At 38.3% G+C, this 19,111-nt stretch overlaps 1 protein-coding gene across 6 annotated transcripts in view; it reads right to left on the bottom strand.

Moving 5' to 3' along the window:
* Window positions 1-19,111, bottom strand: part of PPP1R12A (protein phosphatase 1 regulatory subunit 12A) — a 160,389-nt gene that overhangs the window by 88,489 nt on the left and 52,789 nt on the right. For all 6 annotated transcript variants that reach the window (XM_033221169.1, XM_033221166.1, XM_033221170.1 and 3 more), the window contains exon 2: window positions 9,807-9,937. In XM_033221169.1, coding sequence (XP_033077060.1) covers window positions 9,807-9,937 — 131 coding nt within the window. The remainder of the gene's footprint in view (window positions 1-9,806; window positions 9,938-19,111) is intronic.

The raw sequence follows: 19,111 nt of genomic DNA, 5'->3' as shown, positions 1-19,111 counted from the left end.
AAGAGCCTCTCAATGAACAAAGATGGTTCAGTTTGCCAACTGATAAGGATAATAGCTGCAATGGACTGAAACACATCAATATGTTCAAATGAGAGTCGCTTCCAAGATGTCCAAATAGAACAGTTCTGGTCTGCAGCTCCCAGCAAGATTGACGCAGAAGACGGGTGATTCCTGCATTTCCAACTGAGGTACCTGGTTCATCTCACTGGGACTGGTTAGACAGTGAGTGCAGCCTGCAGAGGGTGAGCTGAAGTAGGGCGGGGCATTGCCTCACCTGAGAAGCACAAAGGGTCGTGGAATTTCCCTTTCCTAGCCAAGGGAAGCTGTGCGTGACTGTATCTGGAGGAGCAGTATACTCCTGCCCAAATACTGCGCTTTTCCCACGGTCTTCACAACCGGCAGACCAAAAGATCCCCTCTCATGCCTGGCTTGGCATGTCTCACGCCCTTGCTCGCTACTAGCGCAGCAGTCTGAGATGGACCCGCAATGCAGGAGCTTGGCAGGGGGACGTGCGTCCGCCATTGCTGAGGCTTGAGTAGGTGGTTCTAGGCTCATAGTGTAAACAAAATGGCAGGGAAGCTAGAACTGGGCAGAGCACAGCAAGGCCTACTGACTCTCTACAATCCACTCTGGGGGCAGGGCATATCGGAACAAAAGGCAGCAGACAGCTTCTCCAGACTTAAACATCCCGGCCTGATAGCTCTGAAGAGCAGTGGTTCTCCCAGCATGGCATTCAATCTCCGATAACGGACAGACTGCCTCCTCAACAGGGTCCCTGACCCCTGTGTAGCATGGCTGGGAGAAACCTCCCAGTAGAAGCCAACAGACACCTCATATAGATGGGTGCCCCTCTGGGATGAAGCTTCCAGAGGAAGGATCAGGCAGCAATACGTGCTGTTCTGCAGTCTCCATTGGTGATGCCCAGGCAAACAGGGTCTGGAGTGGACCTCCAGCAAACTCCAACAGACCTGAATCTGAGGGGTCTCTCTGTTAGAAGGAAAACTAACAAACAAATAAATAGCATCAACATCAACAAAAAGGACATCCACACCAAAATGCCATCCATAGGTCACCAACATCAAAGACCAAAGGCAGATCAAACCACAAAGATGGGGAAAAACCAGAGCAGAAAGGCTGAAAATTCCAAGAACCAGAGCACCTCTACTCCTCCAAGGCAACACAACTCCTCGCCAGCAAGGGAACAAAACTGGGTGGAGAATGAGTTTGACAAGTTGACAGAAGTCGGCTTCAGAAGGTCGGTAACAACAAACTTCTCCAAGCTAAAGGAGCATGTTCAAACCCATAGCAAGAAAGCTAAAAACCTTGAAAAAAGGTTAGACAAATGACTAGCTAGAATAACCAGTGTAGAGAAGAGCTAAATGACCTGATGGAGCTGAAAACCACAGTATGAGAACTTCACAAAGCATACACAAGCTTCAATAGCTGATTGGATCAAGTGGAAGAAAGGATATCAGTGATTGAAAATCAAATTAATGAAATAAAGGGAGAAGAGAAGTTTAGAGAAAAAAGAGTAAAAAGAAATGAACAAAGCCCCCAAGAAATATGGGACTACGTGAAAAGACCAAACGTACATTTGATTGGTATACCTGAAAGTGACGGGGAGAATGGAAACAAGCTGGAAAACACTCTTCAGGATATTATCCAGGAGACCTTCCCCAATCTAGCAAAGCAGGACAACATTCAAATTCAGGAAGTACAGAGAACACCACAAATATACTCCTCGAGAAGAGTAACCCCAAGACACACAACTGTCAGATTCACCAAGGTTGAAATGAAGGAAAAAATGTTAAGAGCAGCCAGAAAGAAAGGTTGGGTTACACACAAAGGGAGACACATCAGACTAACAGCAGATCTCTTGGCAGAAACCCTACAAGCCAGAAAAGAGTAGAGGCCAATATTCAACATTCTTAAAGAAAAGAATTTTCAACCCAGAATTTCATATCCAGCGAAACTAAGCTTCATAAACAAAGGAGAAATAAAATCCTTTACAGACAAGCAAAAGCACCTGCCTTACAAGAGCTCCTGAAGGAAGCACTAAACATGGAAAGGAACAACTGGTACCAGCCACTGCAAAAACATGCCAAACTGTAAAGACCATCGACACTATGAAGAAAATGCATCAATTAACAGGCAAAATAACCAGCTGGCATCATAATGACAGGATCAAATTCACATCTAACAATATTAACCTTAAATGTAAATGGACCAATCAGTGTGTTGTATTCAGGAGACCCATCTCACATGAAAAGACACACATAGGCTAAAAATAAAGGGATGGAGGAAGATCTACCAAGCAAATTGAAAGCCCCCTCACCCCAAAAAAAGCAGGGTTTACAATCCTGGTCTCTGATAAAACAGACTTCAAAACCATCAAAGATCAAAAGAGACAAAGAAGGCCATTACATAATGGTAAAGGGATCAATTCAACAAGAAGAGCTAACTATTCTAAATATATATGCACCCAATACAGGAGCACTCAGTACATAAAGCAAGTTCTTAGAGACCTACAAAGAGACTTAGACTCACACACAGTAATAGTGGGAGACTTTTAACACCCCACTGTCAATATTAAACGGATCAACGAGACAGAAAATTAACAAGGATATCCAGGACTTGAACTCAGCTCTGGATCAAGCACACCTAATAGACATCTACAGAACTCTTCACCGCAAATCAACAGAATATACATTCTTCTCAGCACCACAAGGCCCTTATTCTAAAACTGATGACATAATTGGAAGTAAAACACTTCTCAGCAAACGTAAAAGAACAGAAATCACAATAAACTGTCTCTCAGACCACAGTGCAATCAAATTAGAACTTGGGATTAAGAAACTCACTCAAAACCACACAACTGCATGGAAATTGAACAGCCTGCTCCTGAATGACTAAAGGGTAAATAACAAAATGAAGGTAGAAATAAAGATGTTCTTTGAAACCAATGAGACACAATGCACCCGAATCTCTGGGACACATTTAAAGCAGTATATAGAGGGAAATTTATAGCACTAAGTGCCCACAAGAAAAGCAGGAGCGATCTAAAATTGACAGCCTAACATCACAATTAAAACAACTACAGAAACAAGAGCAAACAAATTCAAAAGCTAGCAGAAGACAAGAAATAGCTAAGATCAGAGCAGAACTGAAGGAGACAGAGACAGAAAAAAAAGCCTTCAAAAAAAAATCAATGGCTTTTTGAAAAGATCAACAAAATAGACCGCTAGCAAGACTAATAAAGAAAAGAGAGAAGCATCCAAAAGACACCATAAAAAATGATGAAGTGGTCATCACCATTGATCCCACAGAAATACAAACTACCATCAGAGAATGCAATAAACACTTCTATGCAAATAAACTAGAAAATCCGTAAGAAATGGATAAATTCCTGGATTATCCATTTAAATAGGAGAATTTAATTCTCCTAAGATTAAACCAGGAAGAAGTTGAATCTCTGAATAGACCAATAACAGGTTCTGAAATTGAGGAAATAATAGCCTACGAACCAAAAAGAGTGCAGGACCAGATGAATTCACAGCTGAATTCTACCAGAGGTACAAAGAGGAGCTGGTACCATTCCTTCTGAAACTATTCTGATCAACAGAAAAAGAGGCAATCCTCCCTAACTCATTTTATGAGGCCAGTATCATCCTGATACCAAAGCCTGGCAGACACACAACAAAAAAAAAGAGAATTTTAGGCCAACATCCCTGATGAACATCGATGTGAAAACCCTCAGTGAAATACTGGCAAACCGAATCCAGCAGCACATCAAAAAGCTTATAAACCACAATCAAGTTGGCTTCATCCCTGGGATGCAAGGCTGGTTCAATATATGCAAATCAATAAACGTAATCCATCACATAAAGAGAACCAATGACAAAAACCACATGATTATCTCAATAGATGCAGAAAAGGCCTTTGATAAAATTTAACAGCCTTTCATGCTAAAAACTCTCAATAAACTAGGTATTGATGGAACATATCTCAAAATAATAAGAGTTATTTATGACAAACCCACAGCCAATATCATATTGAATGGGCAAAAACTGGAAGCATTCCCTTTGAAAACCTGCACAAGACAAGGATGCCCTCTCTCACCACTCCTTTTCAACACAGTATTGGAAGTTCTGGCCAGCGCAATCAGGCAAGAGAAAGCAATAAAGCATATTCAAATAGGAAGACAGGAAGTCAAATTGTCTCTGTTTACAGATGACAAGATTGCATATTTACAAAACCCCATCGTCTTAGCCCAAAATCTCCTTAAACTGATAAGCAATTTCAGCAAAGTCTCAGGATACAAAATCAATGTACAAAAATCACAAGCATTCCTATACACCCATAACAGACAAATAGAGAGCCAAATCATGAGTGAACTCCCATTCACAATTGCTACTAAGAGAATAAAATATCTAGGAATACAATTTATAACTTATAAGAAATGTGAAGGACCTCTTCAAGGAGAACTACCAACCACTGCTCCAGGAAATAAGAGAGAACACAAACAAATGGAAAAACATTCCATGCTCATGGATAGAAAGAATCAATATCATGAAAATGGCCTTACTACACAAAATAATTTATAGATTCAATGCTATCCCCATCAAGCTACCACTGACTTTCTTCACAGAATTGGAAAAAACTATTTTAAACTTCATATGGAACCAAAAAAGAGCCGGCATAGCCAAGACAATCCTGGGCAAGAAGAACAAAGCTGCAGGTATCACACTACCTGACTTCAGACTTTACTGGAAGGCTACAGTAACCAAAACAGCATGATACTGGTACCAAAACAGATATACAGACCAAGGGAACAGAATGGAGGCCTCAGAAATATCACCACACATCTATCAACATCTGATCTTTGACAAACCTGACACACACAAGCAATGGGGAAAAGATTCCCTATTTAATAAATGGTGTTGGGAAAACTGGCTGGTCAGATGCAGAAAACTGAAACTGGTCCCCTTCTTTACACCTTATACAAAAATCAACTCAAGATGGATCAAAGACTTAAACGTAAAATCATTAAAATTCTAGGAAAAAACCTGGGCAATACCATTCAGGACATAGTCATAAAGAATTCATGGGCAAAGAATTCATGTTTAAAACACCAAAAGCAATGGCAACAAAAGCCAAATTGACAAATGGTATCTAATTAAACTAAAGATATTGTGCACAGCAAAAGAAACTATCATCAGAGTGAAGAGGCAACTTACGGAACAAGACAAAATTTATGCAATCTATCCATCTGACAAAGGGCTAATATCCGGAATCTACAAAGAACTTAAACAAATTTACAAGAAAAAAGCAAACAACTCCATCAAAAAATGGACAAAGGATATGAACAGGCATTTCTCAAAAAAAGACATTTATGCAGCCAACAGACATATGAAAAAATGCTCATCATCACTGGTCATTAGAGAAATACAAATCAAGGCCGGGCGCGGTGGCTCAAGCCTGTAATCCCAGCACTTTGGGAGGCCGAGACGGGTGGATCACGAGGTCAGGAGATCGAGACCATCCTGGCTAATACAGTGAAACCCCGTCTCTACTAAAAAATACAAAAAACTAGCCGGGCGAGGTGGCGGGCGCCTGTAGTCCCAGCTACTCGGGAGGCTGAGGCAGGAGAATGGCGTGAACCCGGGAGGCGGAGCTTGCAGTGAGCTGAGATCCGGCCACTGCACTCCAGCCTGGGCGACACAGCAAGACTCCGTCTCAAAAAAAAAAAAAAAGAGAAATACAAATCAAAACCACAACGAGATACCATCTCACGACAGTTAGAATGGCAATCATTAAAAAGTCAGGAAACAACAGATGCTGGAGAGACTGTGGAAAATTAGGAATGCCTATACACTCTTCGTGGGAGTGTAAATTAGTTCAACTACTGTGGAAGACAGTGTGGCGATTCCTCAAGGATCTAGAACCAGAAATACCATTTGACCTAGTAATCTCATTACTGGGCATATACCCAAAGGATTATAAATCATCCTACAATAAAGACACAGGCACACGTATGTTCATTGCAGCACTATTCACAATATCGAAACCACAATGAGATACCACGTCACACGAGTTAGAATGGCAATCATTCAAAAGTCAGGAAACAACAGGTGCTGGAGAGGATGTGGAGAAACAGGAACACTTTTACACTGTTGGTGGGATTGTAAACTGGTTCAACCATTATGGAAAACAGTATGGCAATTCCTCAAGGATCTAGAACTAGATGTACCATATGACCCAGCCATCCCACTACTGGGTATATACCCAAAGGATTATAAATTATGCTGCTATAAAGACACATGCACACGTATGTTTATTGCGGCACTATTCACAATAGCAAAGACTTGGAATCAACCCAAATGTCCATCTGTGACAGACTGGATTAAGAAAATGTGGCACATACACTCCATGGAATACTATGCAGACATAAAAAAGGATGAGTTTGCATCCTTTTTAGGGACATGGATGCAGCTGGAAACCATCATTCTTAGCAAACTATCACAAGGACACAAAGCTAGTGAATGGGAGAACTAGGATTTGCAACTAATTTAACTCCAAAATACTTCAGTTAGCACAGTGACCATATGCCCCATTTTCCTATCCCCTGGTTTATAACTATTGTCTACATTATTATTATTATTATTAGTGCTTTCTTTCATGCCTATAAAACATTCTGATCTGTGGACTATCTTCACCCTATCGATTAGGCCACCAGGCTATTATTTTTCTATACCCAAGAAAACTAGGGTTTCATTAATTTCATTTAATCATTAGTGAAATTAACTGCTGAAAGAGGTGTTTTTAATGTACTTATTTCTTTTTTTTTTTTTGAAACAGGGTGTTACTCTCGTCACCCAGGCTTAAGTGCAATGGTGCTATTTCAGCTTACTGCAACCTCTGCCTCCCAGGCTCAAGCAATTCTCCTGACTTAGCCTCAAGAGTATTTGGGACTAGAGGTGTACATCATTGTGCCTGGCTAATTTTTTTGTATGTTTTGCAGAGATGGGGTTTCGTCATGTTGCCCAGGCTGGTCTCGAACTCCTGAGCTCAAACGAAGCCTCCCAAAGTGCTGGGATTACAGGTGTGAGCCACCATGCCCAGCCTGCTAAAAAAGATTATGCCAATAAAAATAATTGAGTATTTGGAAGGATTTTTGGGCTATCATCACCTTAACAAATCATCCAGTATATGCTAGAGTTAAACTGCCCTTTATAAAAAGTTATTATTGTAAAAAAGATCTCATGTGGCAGAAAGAATAAAAAGGAAAACTTATTCTTCTAATTTTAATCTGGTTCCAGGAAACTCCACAGTCTATAGCACAGTCATAAATTCAAACTAAAGTAATTAGATTAGCAACTATAGTCAACCTTGGCCCCAAAAGGTCACTTTTGTTTGTACAAGTACTGTAAAGCATATATTCCATATCCCACTCTCCAAAAAATGAAAAGTAATAGTCACCCTACTGATAACATTAGCAACTGCAACAAACTGCTTACCCTTCCTCATGCTTCTTATATACTAGCATGTAAAAGCTGAATATGGCAAGATATTTACTTTTCCTAGCTACAACATGGACAAATGACCAGGACCAGGCTAAAAGAAGTCTCATTATGGGATGTCTTCAGCAACTGGAGGGTTCCCTGGGAAAGGTTTTCCTCTTTGATGTACACAGAATACAGAGAGGATATTTTCTATTTGCAATCCATTTTTTATTTGCTTTTGGATGTGGATATGTAAAACACAATTCTAGAGTTGTTGCAATCATCTTGTAACCATCAGGGGAGAACGCTAAGAATAAGGTTCATTTTTGGGAAATGCAGAAGAAAAAATTGAAAGATCCCAGGTCCTTGCTGACATCACTGAGCTGCTTAATAAATCCAAATGTCCTTCCTCTAAATGATATTTTATCCTGTTTAACAAGTACCATTATTCTTTAGGTCATTTTAAATTGGGTATTCTATTACTTGCAGCTAAAAGCATTCCAACTTACACAATAGGTCTGTGACCTAATCAAGTCTATGCAAAGAAATTATTCAAGACAATTAATATTGTCTTTTCAAACTCAGAAACATGAATACAAAACGGAAACATAAGAATTAAACATCTGAAGAAAGAGGTTGAGTTTTCATTTCCCAGTGTAGATACAAAAGGTAATGGTCAAAAGTTAATATGTACAATTTCCTATGAGCCAGGTCCTATGTTTGATGAATTACTTCAGTTAATCCTCACAACAAACCTAGGAAATATTACTTTATAGAGGAGAAAACTAAAGCTTAGAAAAATTAAACAACTTGCCAAGGTTATACTCCTTGATAGTGATTCAGGAGGCATACATATTCTATATCAATTAACTCCAGAGCCTAATCATTAAGTATAAAGATAAATACACAATTAACTGTTTTTTGTTGTTGTTGTTGTTGTTGAGACAGAGTCTCGCTCTGTCGCCCAGGCTGGAGTGCAGTGACCGGATCTCAGCTCACTGCAAGCTCCGTCTCTCGGTTTTACGCCATTCTCCTGCCTCAGCCTCCCAAGTAGCTGGGACTACAGGTGCCCGCCACCTCGCCCGGCTAGTTTTTTGCATTTTTTTTTTTTTTAGTAGAGACGGGGTTTCACCGTATTAGCCAGGATGGTCTCCATCGCCTGACCTCGTGATCCACCCGTCTCGGCCTCCCAAAGTGCTGGGATTACAGGCTTGAGCCACCGCACCCGGCCTTTTTTTTTTTTCCTTTCTATGAAGAGATTTAAGTCTTCTATTGAGCAGGAAAAGTCCAAAAAGGAAGTAAAGAACTTGAGAATCATGATTGTTAAGTGTGAACAACCACTGCTGTTTTGCAATGGGAAAAAGACTTCCTCAGTTTATATACAAAAAAATTACTGCTCAGAAAGAGGAAACAAATTATGGAAAGATGTCGTATAGTAAGTGGCAGAGTCAGTAATAAAATTCAGGTAATTCAGACCTTACCGTTCCCAGGCCCACTTTTCATTTCACCATACAGTTTCTGCCTTGAAATTTAGATATTGTATCTCCAGTACAAATGGGGAAAAAAAGTAAAATGTATAGAGATAAAACTATGAAGGCTTATTAAGATATTTACAGAGTAGAATTCTCATGTTCAATATTTATTCATTGATAAGCTTTGATATGCGCAGAGAGACAACACAACTGTTTACTGTGTGGATAGACAGTAACAAGAAAAATAATTTAATGAAAAAATTATTTTTCAAGATATCTACACTTCCATTGTTAAATGCTTAAAACAATCAGATGTTCTTAGTATGTACCCACACATTAAAGGTAGTAGAGAATACAATGACTATTTCTCATGGAATTTTCTAAAACATGTATTTTTTTAAAAAGACAATCTTCAGAAAAACTAAGTAAACAGGCTTACTGGAGAACTATGTATCATATTCTCCCTATAGCAAGTAACCCAGTTGCCAATTTTATGATTATAAAGGAATGGGTTCGACTGCTAAGTATTAACCCTGAATCATGTGACAATGCTCCAGCCGTACTCAAAAGAAAAAAGATAGAGACAGAGAATGTGTACAATTACTAATGTTAATATAAAGTACCAAAGGCCAAAGAGGGTGGGGAGACAGAAAGAAGATCTGATTCTGAGAATATATGGATTCCCAATAACCACTTATTTTCTTTCTTGGAAAGAATAATTTTCATGAATTCAAGTATTATAAGAGTTCACTCATTTACCGTTATCATTTCAATAAACACTCAGGTCTCTCAAATAGTATTAGAATAAAATTAAAACACAGAACTGGCTTACTCTGCAATATCAAGATATCCACAGGAAGCTGCTGCATGTAGTGGTATCCAGCCTTCATTATCAGGTTGATTAATATTTGCTCCATTTTCTACCAGAAACTTCACCATATCAACATTGTCATCAATGCAAGCCTAAAAACAAAACAGAAAGCAAGATTGGAAAAAATACGAATTAACCCTCCAAATAATCTATCAATAGAATAAAATTCCTACTTTGTAGCTTTTATAATACAAATATTCTCTGTACATAAATCTCCTGCTATCTTGACTATACTCCATCAAACACACCAATGACACTAAATTGTAAGAGTCCTTGCTTAGGTACACATACAACAGTAGTATATGTGACTAGACTCTTTATGGCAACCCAATTCGGATAACAAGTACCTATTAAAATGAAGACATTATAATTAAGTATAATAATAGTCTCTACAGCAGTGGTTCCCAAAAATGTTGTCTGCTGGGGGAAGGGGGGACTAGATTCTTTTAGGGAGTTGATTAGGGCAAAATTGTTTTCAAGATAAAACTAAGATGTCATTTCCCTTTTTTACTTTGTTGACATATACACTTGATGGTATAAAAGTACCAGCTGTAAAACTGCATGTGCTTTAGCACAAATAATGGCAGTGGCCAAAAAAAAAACCCAAAAAACAAAAAACCCACCTCTATTAATAGTCACTGTGTCGACCACTTGGTACTCATAATTTTAAAAAAAAATTGCCAAGCACAGTGGCTCATGCCTGTAATCCCATCTACTTGGGAGGCTGAGGCAGGCAGATCGCTTGAGCTTGAGTTCAAGGCTGCAATGAGCTATGATCACACCACTGCACTCCAACCTGGGCTGCAATGAGCTATGATCACACCACTGCACTGCAACCTGGGCAACAGAGTGAGACCCTGTCTCCAAAAAATGTGGTGGTTGGGGGCAGCAATTTTTACTCATACACGTCTTTGACAAAGCAGTACGTGTTAAACTTTGGCCCTTGTACACAGGTCTTTTTTATATTCTCTACGGGAAGTATATGTTAAAGCACCTCTTCCAAGTATGATGGTTGTCTTGATGAAAAGCACTTGTGAGATTGAGATGTAAGCTGACTTAGCCACTTTTCCATGCAACATTATGTCTACTCAAAATGACAAATTACAGTTAGTCTAACTTTGATTTTTGGGAGATCTTTTCTTGCAAATGAACAAAATGAGTCTGTCACTTCAAGAAAAGCAATTAACAGTATATTTGTTGCCAATAATAAACTCAAACTTTCAAGAAAAAATGAATTATTTTAATTAAAAAACGTTATTTGGTAATGCGGGTAAATCACTGTTATTTTTAAATAAATAGTGTTTTAAATCCTCAGTTTTAAACTCTAAGACTGTAAATATTAATACATACAGCCAAGAAAAAATGAATTAGTTACTTTAAAAATGTCATTTGGTAACAGGGGTAAATCATTGTTATTTTTAAATGAATCCCTGGTTTTAAACTGTAAGACTGTAAATATTCACCTACAGAAACAAAAGCTCATTGGAATCTTCAGTAATTCTTAAGAGTATAAAGAAGTCCTAAAATAAAAAAAAATTGAGAACTACAGTCTTAAAGTAAATAAGGGAACTTTTATCAAATGCTTGCTTTGTGCCAGGCAATATGAGAGGTGCTTTATCTATGATTTACATACATTATTCTCACAAAAACCCACTCCAAGGTACTCACTGTTCTCCACAACTGTTCCTACAATCACTCTGTTCCAGCCACAATACGGACCTTACTATTCCTTGACCAGGTGGTACCTCAGAGCCTTTGTTCTTGCAGTTCTCACTGTCAGGAATGCTCTGCCCCCAGATCTAAGCATGCTGATTCCTTTTCATGAAACAAATCTCAATGCAGATGTTTCTTCTTCAGGAAGGCCCTCCTGGACATCCTTTTAAAGTAATTCCTAGTACTCTATCACATTATCAATAATATCAATAGCCACAATTTTCTTATTTATATCTATCTAGAATCTAAACTCCATAATTTTCAGATTAGGGATATATCTGTATGTGAATATAAGTACTTTATACCTGTCCTGTGAGATAGGTTGTATTCATAAACATACTCTATTTACCATGGGGAGGCTTTCTGGAATTGGCACTATTCATAAACATCATCCTACTGTCTCTCCTGAGATGCAATCCCCATGTATTACCAGGACCTCTGCCCAAGAATGTAAAGTCTGTGCCATGTATTTGACTTGGGGGATTGGGAAGATGGGATGAAATACACTCAAGTAGCCTTTAACTTGAAAGGTTTTTTCCCTCCTAATTCACACAAAGCCACTATCTGCCCAGAGGGCAAGTGGCCTTTTTTTTTCTAATTTGGGTAAAACTGAGTAAATGAACTAAATAGCTGCTATTTCCTATCTATGATAAACAACTAATACACAACTAGGAGTACGTGGGCTGATGATTATCATCTCTGTACTCTAAAAGTGTCTCTAATAAATTGATCACTAGACAAATTAATTTACACTGTCATCTTTGGTTTATTGCCAAAAGATCTTTGTTGGAAAACTCATGTGCTACCCATTTAAGTGTATAAAAAGCCCAAGTTTATTAAGAATCCGGAAGGATATTTTAAGTAGCTGTTGAAAGTAATAAAAATTGATGTGTCATTTAAAAAGTGGTTCTAACACATTTTGCTACACATAGACCATTACTTTATCTACCCATCCCCTTAAAAGAGGCTTAAACACCAACACAGTACTTAACCACCAAAGGAAGTTCCTGTTTGTTTATATTTGGGGAAAAAAACTATTTTCTAGGACTGAAAACACATCAACAACAAAAAAAAAGGATATTAATGTCAGACTGTAACTAATGGAGAAAACAAAAGAGCTTCTTAAGTGCCACTTCAACCTAAGAAAGAGCAGTTTGGGGCTGGCTGATGAGATATAATGGATCAGCATTATACACAAGCAATGAATAAATAAGATATGACTGTATCCACATTTCATAAATGAAGTCTTTGCTTGACTCTCACTTTTTTGGTACTGCCTTACTTGGACAGCACACAAAATTACAACCCCTTCCCCACCATTTTATATCCTGAGTATCTACTTTATTTTTCTCCATACCATTTATTGCAACATACTATATATATTTTGCTTATTTATTTACCATCTGTTTATCCCACTCCCAACATAAGAGTTTACTTAGAGCAGGAATTCTGCTGCATCCTCAATACCATGAGTTCTTGGGCTCAATAAACAAATTAATGAATGTAGGAGGAAGCTAAGAATCAAAGAGATTAAGTAGCTTGAATAAGTCACACAGACAGGAAATGATAGGGCTGGGAATCTCACAGAGATGCTCAGGTTCCAGAAACTAAGATTTTCCCACACTTAACACACTGCTTTCCACAGATGTTCCTAGTTTATCAACACATTTCTCACCTGCAATAGGATATCACGCATCTATGGGCTTACTAAGTATTACTTGTATAAATGAAATAAATTTTCCTTAACTACCACAGAAACAGAAGAAATGCTTCTAGCAGCATTTCCCTAAGGAAGAAAATGACAAAGTTTCTATCAAGAAAAGCACTATGCAGTGTACCTAAAAAGTTTTAAAGCGGGAGGCTGAGGCAGGTGGATCACGAGGTCAGGAGATCAATACCATCCTGGGAAACACAGTGAAACCCTATCTCTACTAAAAATACAAAAAATTAGCCAGGTATGTTGGCACACGCCTGTAGTTCCAGCTACTTGGGAGATTGAGACAGGAGAACTGCTTGACCCTGGGAGGCGGAGGTTGCAGTGAGCCGAGATCACGCCACTGTACTCCAGCCTGGGCGACAGAGCAAGACTCCATCTCAGAAAAAAAAAAAAAAGTGTAAAAGCATTGAGAAGGAATCACAGCTTTTGGTTTTAGGTTCTAGTTCTGGCTGTGCCACAAATTTTGTGGCTGTGAACAAGTAATTTAATCTTTTTGGGCATTGGTGTCTTCGTATTTTAAGTAGAGGGAAGACGTGTGGGGGGGGGTATTTATCATAAAAATTCCCTAATATATTTATTATTATGTGTCTATGATTCTTCCCTCTGGAACAAGTTATAAGCAAGCTTATGGCAGTTTTCCAAAGTGCCTAGAACATACCTTACAGATAAGAGATGATAAAATACATAGGCAACATTGATACAGATATTGCTCAAGAAAAGAACTATTTTTCATAGGGCAGTGGTTAAAAGAAAGAAGTTTGAGAATGACAGCTATTTAATGACAAAGAAACATATAAAGTATATTGTATTAGAAAGTAGTTTACAGAATGCTAAGAGAGTGACTTACTGTGACTTGCATAATCATTCACTTTCCTTGAGAAATCATACTGATTAAACTATTTCTCTTTTGCGACAGTCTTGCTCTGTCACCCAGGCTGCAGTAGCGAGATCGGCTCACTGCAACCTCCACCTCCTGGGTTCAACGGATCCTCTTGCATCAGCTTCCCGGGTAGCTGAAACTACAGGTGTGTGCCACCATGCCTGGCTAATTCTTGTATTTTTGGTAGAAATGGGGTTTCACCATGCTGGCCTGGCTGGTCTCAAACTCCTGACTTCAAGTGATCCACCACCCCCGGCTGATACTGATGAAATTCTAATCACCTTTTTTTTCTCAACCTCTTTTTAAATCTCATAGGCTCCAAAACTATATCCTGATTTTTATCCTCAGTATAAAAATATAAAACCTTACTTGATAATTGTATGTAATACAAATATGATTGTTTTTCTAAAATGAAAAATATCAACAAGCAAATAAGAAATGATCTTTATAAAAGAATATGGGGAAATGCCCTCAATACATTAAGAGGGTTTTTTTTTTTTTTCTTTTAAGCCTACAACACTTGGTATTCCCAATAGTCTCCCATCCAAGTACTAACCAGATCCAACCCTGCTTAGCTTCCTAGATGAGATGAGATCAGGTGTTTTCAAGGTGGTAGAGCAAATTTTTTTTTTAAAAAGGATGCAAATATGGAAATAGAAAAGGATAAAAGAATATAAGAGAAAACACATGATGTATTTTTTTTAATGCCTAATGTGATTTAAAGTTTTATATTAGTCCATTCTCATGCTGCTAATAAAGACATACCACAGACTGAGTAACTTATAAAGGAAAGAAGTCTGACTCACAGTTCCACATAGCTGGGGTGGCCTCAGGAAACTTACCATCATGGTGGAAGGAGAAGCAAACACCTCCTTCTTCACATGGCGGCAGCAAGGAGAAGCACCAAGCAAAAGGGGAAAAGTCCCTTATAAAACCATCAGATCTTGTGAGAACTCACTCACTATCACGAGAACAGCAGCATGGGGGTAACTGCCCCCATGATTCATTCAATTACCTCCCACTGGGTCCCTCTCACAGCACATGGGGATTATGGGAACTACAATTCAAGATGAGATTTGGGTGGGAACACAGTCAAAACATATCAACTTTACTAAAAAAAAATACAAGACTAAAATAATATATTCTGACGGTTAAAAATAATGGTTGTGAGACCCACTTTTATTTTCTTCCTTAATTTTTCCTACATTTTCAAAATATCTACAATGAATAGACGGTGTTTTATGAAAAAAATTCAAGAAGTTATTTCTTAAATAAAAAGCATTAAATGGTAATGTGGAAAAACAGCCAAGGCTGGGTGTGGCAGCTCACGCCTATAATCCCAACACTTTGGGAGGCTGAGGTAGGCGGATCACTTGCGGTCAGGAGTTCAAGACCAGCCTGGCCAACAAGGCAGAACTCCGTCTCTACTAAAAATAACAAAAATTAGCCAGGCACAGTTGCACATGCTACTTGAGAGGCTGAAGCACGAGAATCGCTTGAACCTGGGAGGCGGAGGTTGCAGTGAGCCAAGATCACAGTACTGAGCTGCAAGCCTGAGCGACAGAGCAAGACTCTGTCTCAAAAAAAAAAAAGAAAACAACCAAATTGCTGGTGGAAGTATGAAATGCACACAACCACTTCAGAAAACTATCTAATAGCATCTACTAAAGTTATGTGGAATGGATAAATATACAGGGTTGGGTGTATGTGTATGAAGGGAGATCCTATTCACGTAACAGAATCCTATAAATTGATTTAAAAAAGAACATTGAACAAAAAGAACAAAATACTGTTATCTTCAACAACCTGAAAGAAATTCATAAATACATAAATGAGTAAAGAAGGCAGGTACAAAAGGATACATACTGCAGGTTTCCAGATAAAATAAGATCTGGTGATAAGACTTAGAACCAGGGTTAAATCTGTGGGAAAATGACAGGAGGGACATAAGGGGACTTTCTATACAGTTGGAAATGTCCCTATCTTTGTTGGGGTGATTTTTACATAAGGATATACATACGTGAAATTTCATTGAATTGTATACTTGAGTTGTATACTTTACCAATGTAAACTATACCTCAAGTTAAAGAGTTAAAAAAAAAAAAGGCTACCATTTGAGACTACTATGTATCACTTAAAATATGTATTCCTTTAACTTCTATGCCTTGCCTCCTCAAGCTCCACATATCAAATGCAATCCTTCTTTTAACTGATAACCTCTAAATACTCTGAAAACATTTTTTTCCCCAAGAATTCTAGCATATTCTCTTTTTACGGCTAAATATCACTAATTCCTTTAACTACTCTTCATATTATATATACTAAAAAGTATACATGCCAAGACCATAGTAAAAAGATCACATTAAAATATAGTTGGATAGTCCATAAATAACAATGATCACATAAGGGCCATAATAGCAGTGGATAGAAAGTACTAAAATATCACTGAGGACATAAAGAGATCTTTTTGTGACTAAGAGGGTCCATATGGGTCCCTACATATTTGAGCATAGTTTTGAAGACTACATAAAAGTTCAAGTACCAAATCAACTGGCAGGAACCTCACTGAGCAAAGACACTGCTGATTTTAAAAGTTATGGAATAAACAAACAGTACGTTCACTGGTGGTAGACAGTATTTGTAAGTTAACACAGGATAAGGCTAAGTGGTAAAAAATCTGGATACAATGCAAAGACTGTAGTTGTACTGCAGATTATTTTCAACCTCTTTTTACTTCAACACACTGACAGAATCCGCTACGTTCCCATCAGTAACGGTGGCTCAAGTAAGCAGTAGGAGAAAGTAGAAAAAAAACCTTAGAATTTCAAGATGATGCTTGAAAAAGCTATTTAGAGTTTTTAATAAGAGGGGTGACATGATCAGATCAGTATTTCAGAAAGATCATAGAGGCAATAAGAGGAAAGAGCCTAAACAAGCGCAGATATCGGCATACCTAGCTTCACTGTGCCTCGTGGGTACTGAATTTTTTTTGTTTGTTTACAATTCGAAGGTTTGTGGCAACCCGGCGTCAGGCAAGTGTATTGGTGCCACTTTTCTAAACACGTACTTACTTCATGTCTGTGTCACATTTTGATAATTCTCACAATATTTTAAATTTTTTCATTACTACTAGATCTGTTATGGTGATTTGTGATCAGTGATCTGTGATGTTACTATTTCAATTGTTTTGGGGTGCCATGAACCATATTCATAGAAGATGGTGAACTTAATTGATAAATGTTATATATATATATGCTCTGACCACTCCACGAACCGGCAGTTCCCCATCTCTCTCCCTTTCCTGAGGTCTCCCTATTCCCTTAGAAATAACAATATTAAAATTAGACCAATGAATAACCCTACAATCACCTCTAAGTACTTAAGTGAAAGTAAGAGTCATGTGTCTCTCACGTTAAATCAAAAGCTAGAAATGATTAAGCTTGGTGAGAATGGTACGTTGAAAGCCGAGGTAGGCCAAAAGCTAGGCCTCTTGTGCCAAACAGCCAAATTGTTAATGCAAAGGAAAAGTTCTTGAAGGAAATTAAAAGTGCTACTCTAGTGAACACACAAATGGTAAGAAAGCAAAGCAGCCTTACTGTGGACATGGAGAAAGTTTTAGTGACCTGGATAGGTCAAACTAGCTGCAACATTCCCTTAAGCCAAAGCCTAATCCAGAGTAAGGCCCCAACTCTCTTCAATTCTATGAAGCCTAAGAGAGGTGAGGAAGCTGCAGAAGAAAAAAGTCTGAAGCCAACAGAAGTCAATTCATGAGGTTTAAGGTAAGAAGCAATCTCCATATCATACAAGTGCAAGGTGAAGCAGTAAGTGCTGATGGAAAAGCTGCATCTGGAAGATGCAGCTAAAATCACTGATGAAGGTGGCTACAATTAAAAAATAAGAGTTTCACTGTAGACAAAGCAGCCTTCTACTGGAAGAAGATGACATGTAGCACTTTTATACCTTGAGAGGAGAAATCAATGCCTGGCTTCAAAGTTTCCACGTACAAGTTGAATCTCTTTTCAGGGGCTAATGCAGCTGGTGACCTTAAGTTTGAAGCCAGTGCTCATCACCCATTCCAAAAATCCTAGGTCCCTTAAGAATTACACTAAATCTACTCTGCCAGTGCTCTATAAATGGAACAACAAAGCCTGGATGGCAGTACATCTGTTTACAGCATGTGTTTACAGCACATTGTTTACAGCATGGTTTACTAAATATTTTAAGCCCACTATTAAGACCTATTACTCAGAAAAAAAAAGATTCCTTTCAAAATATTACTGCTCACAACAATGAACCTGGTCATCCAAGGGGTCTGATGGGAGATGTACAGGATTAATGTTGTTTTCATGCCTGCTAACAAAACATCCATTCTGCAGCTCAAGGAGTAATTTCGACTTTTATGTTTTCTTATTTAAAAAATACATTTTGTAATGCTATAGTTGCCACAGATAGTGATTCCTCTGATGGATCTGGGCAAAGTAAATTGAAAGCCTTTTGGAAAGAATTCACTATTCTACATGCTATTAAGAACACTGGTGATTCATGGAAGGAGGTCAAAATATCAACATTAATGGGAGTTTGAAAGTTCGAAAGTTGATTCCCACCCTCATGGATGACTTTGAGGGATTCAAGACTTCAGTGAAGGAAGTAACTGCAGATGTGGTACAAATGGCAAGAGAACAAGAATTAGAAGTGGAGCCTGAGGATGTGACTGAATTACTGCAATCTCATGATAAAGCTTGAATAGATAAGGAGTTATTCTCTTCAATAAGCAAAGCAAGTGGTTTCTTGAGAGAGAATCTACTCCTGGTGAAGACACTGTGAACACTGTTGAAATAGCAATAAAAGGTTTAGAAAATGACATAAACTTGGTCGATACAGTGGCAAGGTTTGAGAGGATCGACTTCAATTCTGAAAGAAGTTCTACTGGGGGTAAAATGTTATCAAACAGCATCA

This window comes from Trachypithecus francoisi, unplaced genomic scaffold, assembly GCF_009764315.1.
Source record: "Trachypithecus francoisi isolate TF-2019V2 unplaced genomic scaffold, Tfra_2.0 Lachesis_group11, whole genome shotgun sequence".
Classification (NCBI taxonomy): Eukaryota; Metazoa; Chordata; class Mammalia; order Primates; family Cercopithecidae; genus Trachypithecus; species Trachypithecus francoisi.
The sequence above is the reverse complement of the archived record's forward strand: the minus strand, read 5'-3'. Positions and strand labels throughout refer to the sequence as shown.